The following is a 17,103-nucleotide window of genomic DNA, read 5'->3' as shown; positions in this document are numbered from 1 at the left end:
AATACTTAGAAAGATTTTGAAAGGGAAAAAATACTCACAATGCTTATAAAGACCCTGAAAGGAAAAAAAAGATGTGATTTAAATCCCTCCAAGTATTATGATATTATTTTTCAGGAAAGTAAAATGATTCCTGAATCCAGTGCCTGCCTTTTCCCAACCAGCTTAATTGGCCACTGGAGAATTGTGAACACTTTTTCCGCCAACCAGATGATAGATTACCCAATTATCAAAAGCAAATAAAGACAAATTGATGATTAAAGTACTGAAAACAACATAAGAAAGACCTTTTCTAGGGTATGCCCCATGTTTGATGGTGATTTTACCCCCAAGTCTGGTGCTAGAAGCTGAAAGTTAGGAAGACAGAACTTCAGGGTAACGGGGAAAGGAAAAGCTGATCACTTGATCCGTGAAAGAAATGGGAAGTTGGTCCTAGGAGTAGGACTGGAGAAAACCGGAAATAAAAGAGAGTACATTCCTAGCATTGGTGCCACCACCTCACAGAACTGTGGAGCCATAAGTGGCTTTGCAGGGAAAAGAAACAATCAGAGATGATGGCCCTGACACTGCACCATGACAGGGGCATGACCCGATGGCATTGCAGTTCAGTTTTATGACTACGTCAATCCTTTGTTCTAGTCTTCCTAAATCCTAGAATTCTTGGCGAAAGAGGAGTTTGTTTCTAACTCTTCCTTTGCTACCTTAACCCCTAAAAATGTTCTTGGTAGTTGAGCAAAATGAAGATAGTCTTGTGTCTACCACATTAGAGAAGGCGATAATGGTTCTTTTTCTCCAATATGATGGAGGTGAGCAATAGCAAAGATGGTTTCACTTCTGCCTTAATTTTTTCTACATTTCTAAGGTATCAGGCCCACTGAGCTAATCCTGGGATCCCTGAAACCAGAGGGTGGTGGGAAGGAGAGGCCTCTCAACCACAGGTTTAAAATCCCTCTGGGGCACATCCTAGAAAAGCTGTGGTTCAGGAAAGTTGTGGGCTCATAAAGCACTCCTGGAGATAATCTCACACTGAATCTGTGCTTCTCACCAAGGCGAGGTGAACACAGGCAGGAAGAAACGCCGAGAGATAATCAATGAGTAAAGGCCTGACCAACTAAGAAAGGCTTCGCAGAAGTGTCAACAGAGCAAAAATGGCAATGGAAAAGACCTTAAACTTTTCATGGGAGGCTAATTTTCTTGAATTTGCCTATAATGAGTTTGGTTTAAAATCCCTCACATCCTGGAGGAAAAAATTTGACGTTATTTCCTTTTTCTTTCTTTTTTTTTTTGTAATTCAGCTTGCTCAATTGATTGATTTCTTTGTTTTGGGAGAGGGAGAAATTATACCACACAGGATGAAACAACTGAAAAATGAGAGACTGCCCTGTCAGTGTGGCTCAGTTGGTTGAGCGTCGTCCCATGCACCACGAGGTTGCAGATTCGATTCCTGATCAGGGCACATGCCCAGGTTGTGGGGTCGATCTCCGGTAGAGGGCGTGTAGGAGGCAGCCAATCGATGTTTCTTTCTCATCAATGTTTCTATCTCTCTCTCCCTCTTCCTTCCTCTCTCTAAAGTCAATAAAAACATATTTTTTTAAAAAGAGAGACCTGTCTCTCCAAAGAAAAAGAATAATGAGAAGGTTAGTTCTGCCTTTTGAAAGTAGAACTACAAATACATGCCACTGAATTGCCCTGCCTTCTTTTAGTTTGAGGGAGGCAGCATGAGAAGAAACTCATAGAAAGGTATGGAATTTATAAAGACTTCCAGTGATATGGACACTTTATCTTGCATTCTTACTGGTACAATTTAAGCTGAATGGAAAAATCATGTACAATTCCTTCTCAGAAGACAACAGCTTTCCTGGACATTTTTTCTTATATTCTGGCTTTGCTGTATTCTGATGGGATTTCATGTCTTTCTTTGTCATGCAATTGTGGAGCATACATGTGGTTAATGTGTACATGTTCTGAGATCATATACTGGAGTTTTCTGAATTATTAGGGAACACATACCTGATTTTAAAGTGACCAATAATCCAGAATTTCAATTCTAAAGTAGAATAAATTTTGACCTTTTCCCTGAAATCCCTATACCATGGGAAGTATTTTTATTTGACTCAGTTTCCTGAACTATTTCCTCTGGTCTTCCAAATTGAAGGATTCTCTAGAGATTTGGAATATAAAGTCTAAAATCAGAATCACAGCACCTGAAGATGCGATGGTATTCCAGCATTTTAATCCTTTCCACAGTTATCTACACTAAACGATCTACATATAATTCAATGCACTCGGTGACAGCTTCCACCTGCTGGCCATACTTCTACCTCTGAGCCATACAAAATAAATTTAACCCTTTTACATGAAAACTCTTCAAATATTTAAGACTGAACTTTTGTTCACATTGTCTTCTCTTTCCAAGCAAAACTTCCTCTATTACTGTAAATATTCCCAAAGTGACATAATTTCTAGTTCTTTCAACCATTCTGGTTGATCTCCTCTGGAAAGCAGTAAGAACATCCTTCTTTAAGAAAACAGTTGGTTAGAGTGTCATCCTGATAGCCAAGGTTGCAGGTTTGACTCACCAGTTAGGGCACATATAAGAATCAACCAATGAATACATAAAAAAGTGGGACAACAAATCGATGTCTCTCTGTCTCTCTGTCTCTCTGTCTCTCTCTCACCCCTCTCTCTTTCTCAAATCAACCCATACATAAAAAGGAAAACAGGGAGAACAGTCTTCGCCGAGACTTGCTGTGGCTCCTGCTTCAACAGTGCTTGGATGGAACCAGTACTGACCCCCAACCCAGCCAGCCACCCAGATCCAGCGTTCCACTACCTCCTCACAGCGCCCTGTGACTGCCCCAAGACCCCCCCCCTCCCCCACTGCTCCAATGCCACACATCTGCCTTTCCTCAGCCACCCACCATGAGGACCCTGCCCACCTCCCAGGCGCTAGAACTGCCACCTGGACTTGGAGGCCTCCATCGACTGCCAGATCAGCCTGCAGCTCTATGCTTCCTAAACCCATCTGTCCACGTCTTCCTACTTTAACTGTGATGATGTGGCTTTGGAGAACTTTGCCAAATATTTTCTTCACCAATCTCACGAGGAGAGGGAACATGCTGAGAAACTGATGAAGTTGCAGAATCAACTAGGTGGCCGAATCGTCCTTCAGGGTATCAAGAAACCAGATCTCGGTGACTGGAAGTTTGGGCAGAATGCAATGGTGTGTGCATTACACTGGGAAAAAAGAGTGAATTAGTCACTACTGGAATTGCACAAACTGGCCACTGACAAAAAATGACCTTCATTTGTTTGACTTCATTGAGATTCACTACCTGAATAAGCAGGTAAAATCCATCAAATAACTGGGTGACCACATAACCAACTTGAGCAGGTTGGAGGCCCCTGAAACTGGCATGAAGACAGACTTGCATTGATCCATTGTCTGGACCCCCAAAAGACGTGGGTGGCTGACTAGGATTAGTGGGTATTCTCCGTTTCTATAGAAACAAACCTGTAATTTTGTGCTTTAACCAATTAAACAAATTATCCCAGGGCACAATGAGAATAGCCTAGATTCAAACACCACCAGTTTTTCAGTATAAGTCCCGCCTCTTACCTTTTTCTCATCCTCATCTGCAGCTTTCTTGAATTCATGTTCAAAGGAGCTAGCTAGTTCATTGAAGAGCCCCACCTCCTCACAGTTCTTCAGGAATCTAGTTGGAGTAGGAGTTTGATCTGTAGACATGAAAAGAAAGGAAATTCAATTTTAGTTCTGACCTAAAATTAAAACTTGAGAGTATGTAGGGAGCAGTTTTATTCTTCTATTTGGAGAGAGTCTCGGTGTTAGGGCAAATCTGCTTTTATGGATCTCCGGTAGGTGAAGGCTGGTGCTAGGCCAGCAGAGGGTGTCTGTGCTGTGTTGCCTCAAGGCCAGCAGAGGGAAGACAGAACAATGTTTTGTTGTGTGACTATCCATGTAACCACCTTTCTCCCAGAGGCTGGTTTTACCTCCCTCACCCGCAAACAAAACCAAACCACCCACCCAGGTGGAGTTTGTGAAACCTCCAGATTTGAAAATCAAGTATAGCTAAGCGACATTTTCTCTTTAAACTTACTCCCTGCTAGGTCTGAACTGAGCAGTTATAAGCAGATGAATGTTAACATCTGATGAGGAGGAGAAACCGAGGCTCAGGTGGTTGAGTTTGTTTGCTAACGCTACAAAATTAGAAATGGTGCACTGCCTTTCAGTGGTCACTGAGGTAAGGGTCTGCTACGTTCTGAAGGCATTCCAGGCAGATCTAGGGGCTAGGGAACAAGACAGCAAGATCATGAGCTAGAAAAGGAAACTGCAAACAATAGAACAGAAACCTCGGCCCAGAGCAAATTCCAGAAACCAGGATATTTGGATTTAGATTTGCCAGCCAAAATATCCTCTTAGGGGCTGCACAAATCTTTCCTCAACACAGCGCCTCTCTAACCCTCTCTACGAAGAGGAAGGCTCTCCGTAACCCGTGGCAACTTTTCCAGCAACCTGAGTTTTATTTATTTATTTATTTATTTTTAAAAAATGTTTAAACCTACTGTTTTTTTTAAAAACATATTTTTATTGATTTCAAAGAGGAAGGGAGAGGGAGAGAGAGATAGAAACATCAATGATGAGAGAATTATTGATCGGCTGCCTCCTGCAAACTCCCTACTAGGGATCGAGCCTGCAACCCAGGCATGTGCCTTTGACCAGAATCGATCCCGAACCCTTCAGTCCGCAGGCCAACGCTCTATCCACTGAGCCAAACCAGCTAGGGCCAAGCAACATGAATTTTAGATCTGAACTTCTCTCTCCCCATTCTGTTTTTCTAGTTTTTCTCTTAGGTCAGCTGAATCTTGTTCCCTGATCCTAACTCTTTTAGATGGTTTTCCTTGACATGATAGTTACCTCATGGATTCATCTCAGACCCCAAACCACCAGGTTGAATGATAGAAATAGAACAATGTTTAAATAATATTTTAAGGAGTGACACCTGGTATTAAAATTGCTCCTTCTAGCATGATCAATTTGGGAATAATCCAGTGGGATATTCCATGGAAACAACATAATTTTAAAAAATTTTAAACAAAACCTCTTCTGAATCAGAGTGTTTGGGAAAGTTACCACTACCTCCCAAAATAGTTTTAAAAGCTTCTCTGGCAGCTTTGGTTGGCCAACAATAAAGCCACTTTCCCTCCATCCCCGGGTGAGTAGAGGTAATATCATCCTTTAGGCTTAGAGAGCACTTCAGTAAGGACACACAAAAAATTACCACTCAAGTGAACCAGGATGGGGCAGCTAAGGGCATGGCTATGGCAGAAGAGGGCCTTTGGATCTCTGATCTGAGGCTCATACAAACTTCTTCCATTTCTGAACAATGTATAAGAAAATGTATAAGAAAACCCTTAACCTGCTCTGATAATTCTGAAGCAATCAACAAGTGTTTACTGAATACTTTTTCACTTTTGGTGCTACATGCATACATTTGTGTAGAAATCTGGGGGAGAAGAGAAATAGGAATATAGGAGTTTTGCCCAAATATAAAACATGGCTCTTGCCCTAGAGAATAAGAGAATGCTTTCTAGATGAGGAAATAAAACAATTATACATAAATAACATCATAGTATACAAAAATCATGTGCAGTAGAGAATAAAATTATTGCAGAAATTAAATAAAGATAAATTAATGAGAGAGTAGTTAGGAGGTTTCTAGAAGCACAACTTGAGTTGGGCCTTAAAGAATGGCTTTAGGCCGAAGCCGGTTTGGCTCAGTGGATAGAGCGTCGGTCTGCGGACTGAAAGGTCCCAGGTTCGATTCCGGTCAAGGGCATGTACCTGGGTTGCGGGCATATCCCCAGTAGGAGATGTGCAGGAGGCAGCTGATCGATGTTTCTCTCTCATCGATGTTTCTAACTCTCTATCTCTCTCCCTTCCTCTCTGTAAAAAATCAATAAAATGTATTTAAAAAAAAGAAAAAAAAGAATGGCTTTAGATGGTAAGGTGGATGAAGGCACAGAGAGAGGCAGGACACGGGCACCATGTATAGATGAGGAGAAAAAGGTAGGTCTAGGTCAAAGGATAATCATGTTAGGTACATAAGTTGTATATAAAGTTGGGCAGGTACCATGGGGCTAGGTTATAGAAGGTCTGAAAATCCAAGTATGAATAGCCTTAAAGTAAGAGAAAATGGGAAAATAATGATAGATTTTGCGTGGAGGAGAAGAATTTAAGGAAGATTGGCTTTTCAATAGAATGAAGATAGATTATAAAAAGAGAGTAGTCAAGGAGAGAGAGACCAGCTAGGAGACTATGGAGGAATTCAAGCATAATGAGGGTGGTGACAGGAAGAGCAGGACGGAACAGAACAGAGAGAATCTGAAGAGAAAAATAAAACGACTCAAAATTTTGAGAATATCATCACTGAATAACAAAGGAAAAGAAGTTGGTTTAGGGGACAAAGATAAATTTGGTCGTTGACATGAAGATTTGAATGACAGAAAGCCAGCCAGTCAAGTGTTCAATCAGGGGTTGGAATACATGTGAGACACCAGGTCATAATGCACAGATATGAGAAGTAGCAGCCTAGATAGGATAGCTGAAGTTATGTGCAATGGGATGAGCATTCCAGAACAGCATGCAAAAAATAACAGAAATCACTTTCTCTCCTTGGGACTGTCCTGTATCAATTTCTCACCACTCCTAGAGACTCAGCATAGCCTTTACACCATTCCTAATAACCTCTCCAACCTGATAACCTTGCCTCAAATTCACCTCTTTCATAAACTGTCTATGATTAATTCCATTTAATATTAATTCTCTTAGTATTTTTATTGTTTGTATTATTCACTTATATTAGACTACAAATACTAAAATTATTTTCGTGAATACATGACCTGACTTAATAAATTTAAATATGTTACCTGAACATATGTTAAATCCTATAGTTACTCTTTCCTCTAAAACCTCCACTAGCTTTCTTCTTTTTTAAATTTACATTTTTATTTATTGATGAGAGAGAGAAACATCAATTTGTTGTTCCACTTATGTATGCATTCACTGGTTGCTTCTTGTAAGTGCCCTGACTGGGGATCAAACCCGAAACTTTGGCATATTGGGACAACGTTCTAACCAACTGAGCTATCCAGCCAGGGCTCCCCTGAGCTTTCTTAAGGATCATTAATGATATCCACTCATGTCCTTTTCCAGGAATTACATGCTCCTAGCAAAGTAGATATTCAGTCAATAAGAAACAGGAGATCTGTAAGGGCGAATCCCTTTCTTCATGTATAGAAGCATGGAGAGAGGTTAAATTCTGAGGTAAGCTTGCTTAACTCAGGCTAACTCAGAACCCCCTCATGGTATCGAAAGAAAAAGCCCACTTTGGTTTGTATGCCTGTCTAGTTGAAAATGGCACAACAGAACGGCTGCTGCACGGTTTGAGAGAGGTTGCTGAGAACGGTCCCTAGAGATGGCATATGTAAGCAAGACAAACTCTGAAACAACCAGTGAGAGGTTCCAGGTCACCCAAATTGGCACAGAAAAGTCCCATTGACAAATGTCTTGTTTGAACTTTGGAAATGTGCCCTCAATGGTGTCTGGGTTCACAAGGGAAGCTGAATTTACAAACTGACAATCTGTCTGCTTGGGGAAAACTGACACCCAGTGGATGAGAAGCAGCCAGACGAAGGTGGCTTCCCTGCTTTTGTTCACCCCTTCATTATGGGTAGTGAGAAATGTCAAAGGCGTCTTCTGTCTATAAATCTTCCAAAGTCTTAATAAAAAGAAGGCAAGGAGGAAATAGACTGAAAAAAGCTAAGATAAAACGTTAACACACCTACCCTCAAAAACCAAAGAACCCAATCTTGTATTAAAAATAGAGAGTAGAGGGCACAATAGAAACTTGGGAGCTTTTAGTGTTCCTTTTTCCTGATTAATGCAGATCACATAAGGGTTCTTAATGGAAGAAGGGGAGTATAGCTCCCAGTACATCTGGTCCCTGGTATTAATCTTAACTGTCTGGTGATATCAAGGCATGTGGCTTCTGGGGTAAAAAGTACCTGCAATGATGACTGAGTCAGTTCGGGCTGGGCCAAATTTCAATGTCATCTCATGCTTGTGTTTATGAACTGCCAGGTGGTCCTCGTTTGTAAATCTCTGAAACGAAACAGAAATGGAGATGTGTAAAAAAAACAACACTTCAGTGCCCTTTTAAAATGTCCTACCAAACATCCTGTGATAAGGTTGGTTGCTGGAAAGAGGGATTTGAACAGGGAATGGAAAGGAGGAAAAAACTGGAAGTGATAGGAAAGGAGAGGTGATAGATTTAAAAAGAGAACATAGGGAGGAGAAAAAGAGGCACTATAAAGCTGGGAGGAGAGAGGAAGGGGAAGAGTGTAGCACCAACTGCTCTGTAATATTAGGTCCAAATGAGAGAAATGGACAGATTGTTGCTAAAGTGGGATCCAGGCAGGAGGCTTCAAATGAAAAAAAAACAAAACACACACACACACACACAAAACACATTAAGGCAAACTCATAGTGAACAAGGGGAAAATAATTTTTAATAATAATAATAAAGAGAGAAGGGAAAGGCTGGGCACTCACTGGTCATCACAAAAATAGGAAGTTCAGAATTAAGCTCTCCATGGTAGGGCTGAAATGGACTATTTATGCGGGGGCTAACAGGGAGATAAATTATGCAGGATTAGGAGAACCATTTAACTTCCTGGCCCCCACAATGCTGCAGCAGGAGCCTGCCCAGCTATTTGGCTCAGGGTTTTAATGAGTCAGGATGGAGCTGTAGAGGACAGAGGCCCAATGGCCAGCGGTAATGGCACACACCAGCCCCATTGGCCAAATGCTGTCTCCCCTCATTGGGCAGCCCGCCTGGGCTCCCTGAGCCATAAAGGGGCCAGTACTCTGCTGCTGGCTATGGAATGGCAGAATAAAAATGCAAGCAGAATTTTTTTGTTAGGGTAGGGAGAAGCCAGCAGGCAAGATGAGGGGAAGGGAAAAGAAGATGGTGTAGAGATTTTATTTATTTAGGGGGTTGGGTGAAAGGACAATGAAAAGGTGAGGCTAGGTCTGCCTCAGTTTATGACTAAATAAGACAGGGTTACTGGACAATAATTTATGCTCGGACCTGTTCTTTAAAAGGGGGAGGTGAAGAGAACAGATGAACAGCAGTAATTCAAAAGACTGATACCCTCAACATTCCTGTTGAGGCTGGCTGGCCATGTCCCTTCATTAAAACACACCTACAACACATAACAGCGTGGACACTGCCGTTTTTCACAGTTCCTTCACCAGCTAGGCTCTGAAAAATGCTTCTACTTATCTTTTTGTTTCTAAAAAAAATGATTGGTTAGTTCCCTCTTTTTACTCGCTTCATGAAATATTATTTCCCACCAAACACTATACCTTTAGCCCTCTTTTCCACAGCTCTTCTTCTTTAAATTGATTTTAGAGAAAGAGAGGAAAGGAGAACTATATAGAGAGAAATATCAATTTTTGTTGTTACACTTATGAATGCATTCATTGGTTGATTCTTGTACGTGCCCTGACTAGGGATCAAACCTGCAATCTTGGCGTATCAGGACCCTAACCACTGAGCTACTCGACCAGAGCCCTCACAGCTCTTCTTGCTTGTAAACTAAACAGAGAGGAGCTGGCCCCATTCCGGCTACTATCAAGTCAAGTGAGCGTTACTAAACTGTTTAAGTTCCTTTATTTTACCTGAAAGTAGCTTACCCCAAATTTCCTCTGAGCCCCTATCACAACTAAAGCCAGCTTAAGACCTAAAGTCCACAGGCCTGAAGGACAAAGGGAAATTTCAATTAAAAGTATGAAGGCCCAGGCCGGTGTGGCTCAGTTGGTTGAACATTGTCCCATGCACCAAGAGGTCACTGGTTTGACTCCCGGTCAGGGCACGTGCCTGGTTTCAGGCTCAATCCCCAGTAGGGGATGTGCAGGAGGCAGCCGATCAATGTTTCTCTCTAACATTGGTCTCTCTCTCTCTCTCTCTCTCTCTCTCTCTCTCTCTCTCTCTCTCTCTCTCTCTCTGTCTCCCCCTCCCTCCCTTCCCCTTCCTCTCTCTCTAAAAAAAAATAAAAAAATAAAAAATAAAAGGATGAAGAACTAAGAAGTAAAATAGTCAAAAGAAGAATGTCTTAGTGGTTTCCAGTGAATCAAGTGTGGGGAAATTTAGCCAAGAGCTTTCATGTTCTCTACTAGTTGGTTAACCCTAGGCAAGAACTTTTTCCAACACAGCTTTTTCCTTAAGGAAAAAAGGATGGGGTAGGGTGAGAAAGGAAGGCATAACAGTCTGTTACCCAGGGGTATGATATTTGTTGGTTAAACAAGTCACTGAGACTGCCAAGTGGTTGGTAAAAGGAAATGAGGAGAATCTAGTCTACAATGGAGAAAAAGCATCATTTTGGAGGGAAAAGAATAGTAGTGAATTAGACAGGGGTATAAATTTTCAAAATGCACTGGAAATGTTGCAACAATCTTTTTCAAAAGTATGTTTATAAATTCTTCAAGAAAATTTCATGTAGGTAGCTTGGAAAATTCTGCACAATGTTCTAGAATCTAGAAGACTAACTTTCAAACAGAAAGTATTTTTCTATTATCAGAAATATAGTTTGCTCAAAACTGAGCCGAGAGAAAGATTTTAAACCTCCATCAGGCTTTGCTCTGGTTAGGATTGTTTAATATTTAAAAAAGCAACTCCCCTTCTGTTACAACTTTGCTGCACAGTCCTGACTTGTTTTGTTTGTCCTCTAGCTCTTGTTCCTCTTTGCTGCACTCTCGCTCCCTTCTATGACATTCTTTTCCCTATTGAGCTATTTATTTTTTCCCAAATCAAAAGTTGGGGCTGAAGAGAACTAAAAGTGGCCGAAGAGAACTCCCACCATTAGAATATCAGAGGGTTTGATAACTGAAAATGGATAGGAAAAAAAATTCCATCTTAATTCTCACTAAACTGTAACTGAAATCCAACATGCCTAAGTCATAATAGCAATCACACATATTTTCATATCACATTACAGCTATTAAAAATCTCAAAATGTCCTTTAACACTTTGAAATTATGATAGTCACCAGAACTACCATTAGAACTTGCTATTTACCATAATGGATTAATAAAAAAGCATATATATTACATTATAAAATATTAAAAAAAACTTTTTTGACAACTGTATTTCAAAATAATTGGTTTCCTTTGTAATCCTATGTATTATACTTTATTAATTTTAAAACATGATTTTGAGAAGGGGTTCATGGGCTTCACCAAACTCCCAAAGGGGGTCATGACACCAGAGAAGTTAAGAATCCCTGATTATAGCAGGTGGTGTACTTCAGAGGAAGAGGAGCCAAAGGGGCTGAATTTTACAAGGCAGGGCTTCAGTCATCTCTCTCTCTATTTCTTTCTATTTAATTTTTTTAAAAATCTACTTCAGAAAGACAGAAATAGAGAGAAAAAGAAACACTGATGTGTTGTTCCACTTATTTATGCATTTATTGGTTCATTCTTGTATGTGCCCTGACTGGGAATCGAACCTACAATCTTGGGGTATCTGGATGTTGCTCTAACCAGTTGAGCTATTCTGCCAGGGCTCTCTGATATTTCTAACACAATTCTTGTATGGCTAGAGTAGGAGGTGGAGAATAAAAGCTTACTTAAGCTTTTTATCGCCCTAGCCGGTTTGGCTCAGTGGATAGAGCGTTGGCCTGTGGACTGAAGGGTCCCAGGCTCGATTCTGACCAAGGGCACATGCCTGGGTTGCGGGCTCGATCCCCAGTGGGGGACATGCGAGAGGCAGCCAATCAATGATTCTCTCTCATCATTGACGTTGCTATCTCTCAATCCCTCTCCCTTCCTCTCTAAAATCTCTCTCTCTCTATATATATATGTATACACACACACACACACACACACACACACATATAAAATAAAGCTTTTTATCACACACACACACACACACACACACACACACACACATATATAAAATAAAGCTTTTTATCAAAGTGAATGTCAATTTGGCCATTATTCCATTGTTTCTTATATTCCCTCTCATGTATTAAGAGTTCATTCTTAATTATTCTCTAGGTTAGTCTTGAACTGCATGCCTAGGAAACTATCCCTCTGTAAGCAAATTCTCAAAATACCTAAAATTATTAGGTGATGAAAATTTTGGTTTTTTAAAATATAGATTATTCTATTGAATTAAAATGAGTGGAGGACCTCTCCCCAAAATTTCCTTTTTGAATTATTGGCTATTTAAAAATCTAGCTGTCCCATTTGTTAATACCCTTGTTAATGGGTCTTCCTTTGTTGTTTGGTTTTACCTATGACTAAGGTTTTGGCAAAGAACCACTCAGGGAATTCTGGTTGTAGAGCAAACAATGATAATTTTTCAGTAAATGTGTAGAAATTTCCAAGACACAGAAGATGGGCATCATTCAAAATGAGGACTGAAGAATTTGAGTCACACAGAATCAGGAGAAGGCAGTTTATATGCCTTGAGAGAAGATTTATATAGTAACACAAGAATAGAATTTTTTGTTTGTTAATCCTCACCTGAGGATATGTTTCCATTGATTTTTAGAGGGAGTGGAAGAGAGAGGGAAAGATAGAGAGAAATATTGATGTGAGAGAAACACATAGATTGGTTGCTTTGCATGGGCCCTGAACAGGGCCCAGGCCAGGGAGGAGCCTGCTACCAAGGTATGTGCCCTTGATTGGAATCGAACCTGGGACCCTTCGGGTCCACCTGCCGATGCTCTATCCACTGAGCCAAACCGGCTAGGGCTTACTTCTACTTTTTAATGTGGCTTCTAGAAAATTTAAAATTGCATATGTGACTTGCATTTTACTTCTTTTGAACAGCTCTGATCTAAATAATATGCTCAGAGATCTGATAGGAATTTTAATTTTATGCCAATCTTGAATCTTTCCCCCTAATCTCATTTTCCCTAAATGCTATTTATATTATACTAGAGGCCCGGTGCACAACATCCATGCTCTTGGAGGGGGGGGGGGGAGTGGGTGTCCCACAGCCCAACCTGTGACCTCTTGCAGTCCGGGCCCCTTAGCAGAAATCTCCCGAGGGGTTCTAAGCGCTGCTGTGGAAATGGGAGAGGTTCCCTCCACCGCCACTGAGCTCGCCAGCTGTGAGACCACTGGCGAGCCTGGCTTCTGGCTGAGCAGCGCTCCCCCTGTGGGAGCACACTGATCACCAGGGGGCAGCTCCTGCGTTGAGCACCTGCCCCCTGGTGGTCAGTGCGCATCACAGCAACTGGTCGTTCTGCCGTTCGGTCGATTTGCATATTAGCCTTTTATTATATAGGATGGCACTAGCTCTCAACCAGGGGCAACTTCACCCCCAGGGGACATTTGGCAATGGTTGGGGATATTTTTGCTTGTCACAAGTAGGGAGATACTACTGATTTCTAGAGGGTAGAGGCCTGGGATACTGATAAATATTCTACAATGCATAGGACAGCTCACCAAAACAAATTATCTGACTCAAAATATCAATTGTGTCTCTGTTGAGAAACCCTGCTACAGGGTAACAGGGAAAGGAAGAAAGAAACAACAACAAAAAAGGCTGTTTTTTCGTTATCCTCGCCAAACTGCCAACACATGTTTTTGGATCTGAATCTTGGAAAGAAAAAAACAGGCAGAAAACTTCCAACCTCACTTTATAAAATGGCTGATGTATTACAAGATCTGCAAATACTTAGGGAAATTAGGAAGATGGAGACAGAAGGCACTATAAGTGGGAGAAGAACAGATTAAATGAAATTCTCATGTACTGCCTTGTTAGTAACAAAGAGATAAAACAGAAGAAGTAAATCAAAACAACTTTGGCTACTTCAGATTTTCACACCCCAATGGAGAAAAAAATTAGTGAGAAAAGAGATTTTCTTAGTTTAAGAAATGTTAAGCATAAAATGGAATATCAGGACTATGAGAAAGTCAATCTGAAAACTTGGTGTTAGTTGCAGAATGGGCAGGGAAAGTATACATATTTTTTAAAGAACAGTTTATTTATTTTTGGAGAGAGAGGAAGGGAGAGGGGGAGAGAGAAACATCAAAGCGAGAGTGCAAGACCATAGGCTGCCTCCTGCATGCCCCACACTGAGGACTGAGACCACAACACAGACATGCACCAACAGGAAATTAAACTGCTGTCAGGGAATTGAACCAACAACCTCTTGCTGCATAGGATGACACCCAACCAACTGAGCCAGAGCAGGGAAAGTATAGTTTCTTATTAACAACTAGAGTCCCGGTGCATGAAAATTCATGCACTGGAGTCGGGGTCCCTCAGCCTGGCCTGCCCCCTCTCACAGTCCGGGAACCCTCAGGGGCGGGAGGTGACTCGATGATCAGGGGACGGCGATGCCCCATCACACCTCTGCTGTTGCCATTGCCGGCAGCACAAGCCTTGGCCGGCCCTGCTTACCTGAGCCTCGGGCGGCCCTGGGCGGCTGCGCAGATGCCATCCAAGGCTTGCCTGCGCCTTGGGCTGGCCCTGGGTGGCTGGGGCGCTGAGGGGACTGGGGGTCCCCGGAGGCAGGCCCGGCCTTGCTGTGCACCTGCCGCCCTGGCAGGGCTGAGGGGACTGGGTGCCACCATCTTGTGGCTGTGGGTGCTGCCATATTTGGGGGCGGGGCAGTCAATTAACATATTTCCTCCTTATTGGCTGTGGGCGCTGCCATCTTTGAGGACGGGGCAGTCAATTAACATATTTCCTCCTTATTGGCTGTGGATGCTGCCATTTTTGAGGACAGGGCAGTCAATTAGCATATTCCCTCTTTATTGGCTGTGGGCGCCACCATCTTTGCGACAGCATGAGGGTCAATTAGCATATTCCCTCTTTATTAGATAGGATTTTCCATGGCATGCCCTGGCCAGTGTGCTCAGTGGTTAGAGAGTTGGCCTGCGCACTGAAGGGTCACAGGTTTGATTCCCAGTGAAGGGCATGTACCCGGATTGCACTTTTTTTTTTAAAATATATTTTTATTGATTAAGATATTACATATGTGTCCTTGTCCCCACGTTACCCTCTACCCCCCCACCCCCCGCTCATGCCCTCACCCCCCCCCCCCGTTGTCCGTGTCCATTGGTTAGGCCTATATGCCTGCATGTAAGTCCTTTGGTTGATCTTTCCCCCTTACCCCCACCCTCCCCTACCCTCCCTCCAAAGCCCGACAGTTCAATCAATGCCTCTCTGTCTCTGGATCAGTCCTTGTTCATCAGTTTATGTTGTTCATTATATTCCACAAATGAGTGAGATCATGTGGTATTTATCCGCTCTCCAGTTCCATCCATGTTGTGGCAAATGGTAAGAGTTCCTTTTTCTTCTTCCTCTTCTTAAAGAATACCTTTCAGCATTTCATATAATGCTGGTTTGGTGGTGATGAACTCCTTTAGCTTTTTCTTATCCGTGAAGCTCTTTCTCTGACCTTCTATTCTGAATGATAGCTTTGCTGGATAAAGTAATCTTGGTTGCAGGTTCATGCTATTCATCACTTTGAATATTTCTTGCCACTCCCTTCTGGCCTGCATGGTTTCTGTTGAGAAATCAGCTGACAGTCGTATGGGTACTCCCTTGTAGGTAACTGACTGTCTTTCTCTTGCTGCTTTTAAGATTCTCTCTTTGTCTTTTGCTCTTGGCATTTTAATGATGATGTGTCTTGGTGTGGTCCTCTTTGGATTCCTTTTGTTTGGGGTTCTCTGCGCTTCCTGGACTTGGAAGTCTATTTCTTTCACCAGGTGGGGGAAGTTTTCTGTCATTATTTCTTCAAATAGGTTTTCAATATCTTGCCCTCTCTCTTCTTCTGGTACCCCTATAATTCTGATGTTGGTATGCTTGAAGTTGTCCCAGAGGCTCCTTACACTATCTTCATATTTTTGGAATCTCTTTTCTTTTTTCTTTTTCAGTTGGGTATTTTTTGTTTCTTTGTATTTCAAATCTTTGACTTGATTTTTGGGATCCTCTTGTCTGCTGTTGGATCTCTGTAGATTATTCTTTATTTCAGTCAGTGTATGCTTAATTTCTAGTTGGTCCTTTTTCATGTCCTCCATGGTCTCACTATACTTATTGAGGGATTCATTAAATTTATCGGCGGTTTCCATAAAATTCTTGAAAAACCTTATAAACGTGGCCTTGAACTCTATATCCAGTCGTTTGCTTTCCTCCATTTCTGCCATTTGTGACCTGTTTCTTTGTCTCCGCATTTTGGCTGCTTCCCTGTGTTGATAGAGTGGCTTTGTGTGCTAGGTGTCCTGTAGGGCCCAGTGGCTCAGCCTCCCCAGTTACCTGAGGTGGACACTCTTGGTGCACCCCCTCGTGGGCTTTGTGCACAGTCTTGTTGTAGCTATGCCTTGGTTGTTGTAGGATCACTGGGAGGAATTGACCTCCAGGGCAATTGGCAGCGAGAATCAGCTGTGTCTGCAGTGGGAGAACTTCTGTGCTGGAGACACCCTTCTGGGGCAAGACTTGCTTCAGTGGGGCTTTGGTGCTCACTGAGACTGCCCCCTGAGTGTGTCCCTTATGGATCTGAGGAGTTGTGATCTGGATGGTCCCCCTCTGACCACTGGGTACAGTGGCTCTTGGATCTAAGGAGGTGCTAATTTAGCCTCTGCCTGAGGTTACACAGCAGGAACTACGAAGAGAACTGCAGATTCCCCTTCCTTTTTTTTGGAGTTTGGAAGTGCCCTGATGATGCTCAGCTGTGTAGCAATGCAAGCCGCTGTGGGGCCTTGGGCCTTCTTTTGGAAGCTCTGGGTCTATCTGGCCCGGCTGCGGTTAGGTAATTACAGGTTGCAAATGGCCGGGGCATTCATATGCAAAAGCCTCTGCCGCAGCCTGGGCGGGACAGGGTCTCAAGGAATCAAAGGGCGGAGAAAGCAGCTATGGCGGAGCCTCAGCTCCGCCCTAAGGAGTCGCGAGTCCCAGTGTCCCGGCAATGGCTGCAAGCACCTCTGAGGGAAAGCCGCCCTCAAGCTCGCCCGCTGCCAGACAGTCCAGTTTCTCCCCATATGAGTCCTGGGTCCCCAGAAAC

At 42.5% G+C, this 17,103-nt stretch overlaps 1 protein-coding gene across 9 annotated transcripts in view; it reads right to left on the bottom strand.

Moving 5' to 3' along the window:
• The window catches only part of LOC118649992 (cyclic AMP-dependent transcription factor ATF-7), a 115,190-nt gene that overhangs the window by 21,990 nt on the left and 76,097 nt on the right, over nt 1-17,103 (bottom strand). For 8 of the 9 annotated variants that reach the window (XM_036297651.1, XM_036297654.1, XM_036297658.1 and 5 more), the window contains 2 exons: nt 8,083-8,179; nt 3,617-3,735 (listed from right to left, as the gene is read on the bottom strand). In XM_036297651.1, the coding sequence (XP_036153544.1) occupies nt 3,617-3,735; nt 8,083-8,179 (216 nt within the window). Of the gene's footprint in view, nt 1-3,616; nt 3,736-8,082; nt 8,180-9,282; nt 9,371-17,103 lie in introns of those variants that run through there. The other variant, XM_036297657.1, reaches the window with a different exon arrangement.

This window comes from Myotis myotis, unplaced genomic scaffold (assembly GCF_014108235.1).
Source record: "Myotis myotis isolate mMyoMyo1 unplaced genomic scaffold, mMyoMyo1.p scaffold_m19_p_3, whole genome shotgun sequence".
Classification (NCBI taxonomy): Eukaryota; Metazoa; Chordata; class Mammalia; order Chiroptera; family Vespertilionidae; genus Myotis; species Myotis myotis.
Note: the sequence above shows the minus strand (reverse complement) of the source record. Positions and strands in the feature narration are given on the sequence as shown.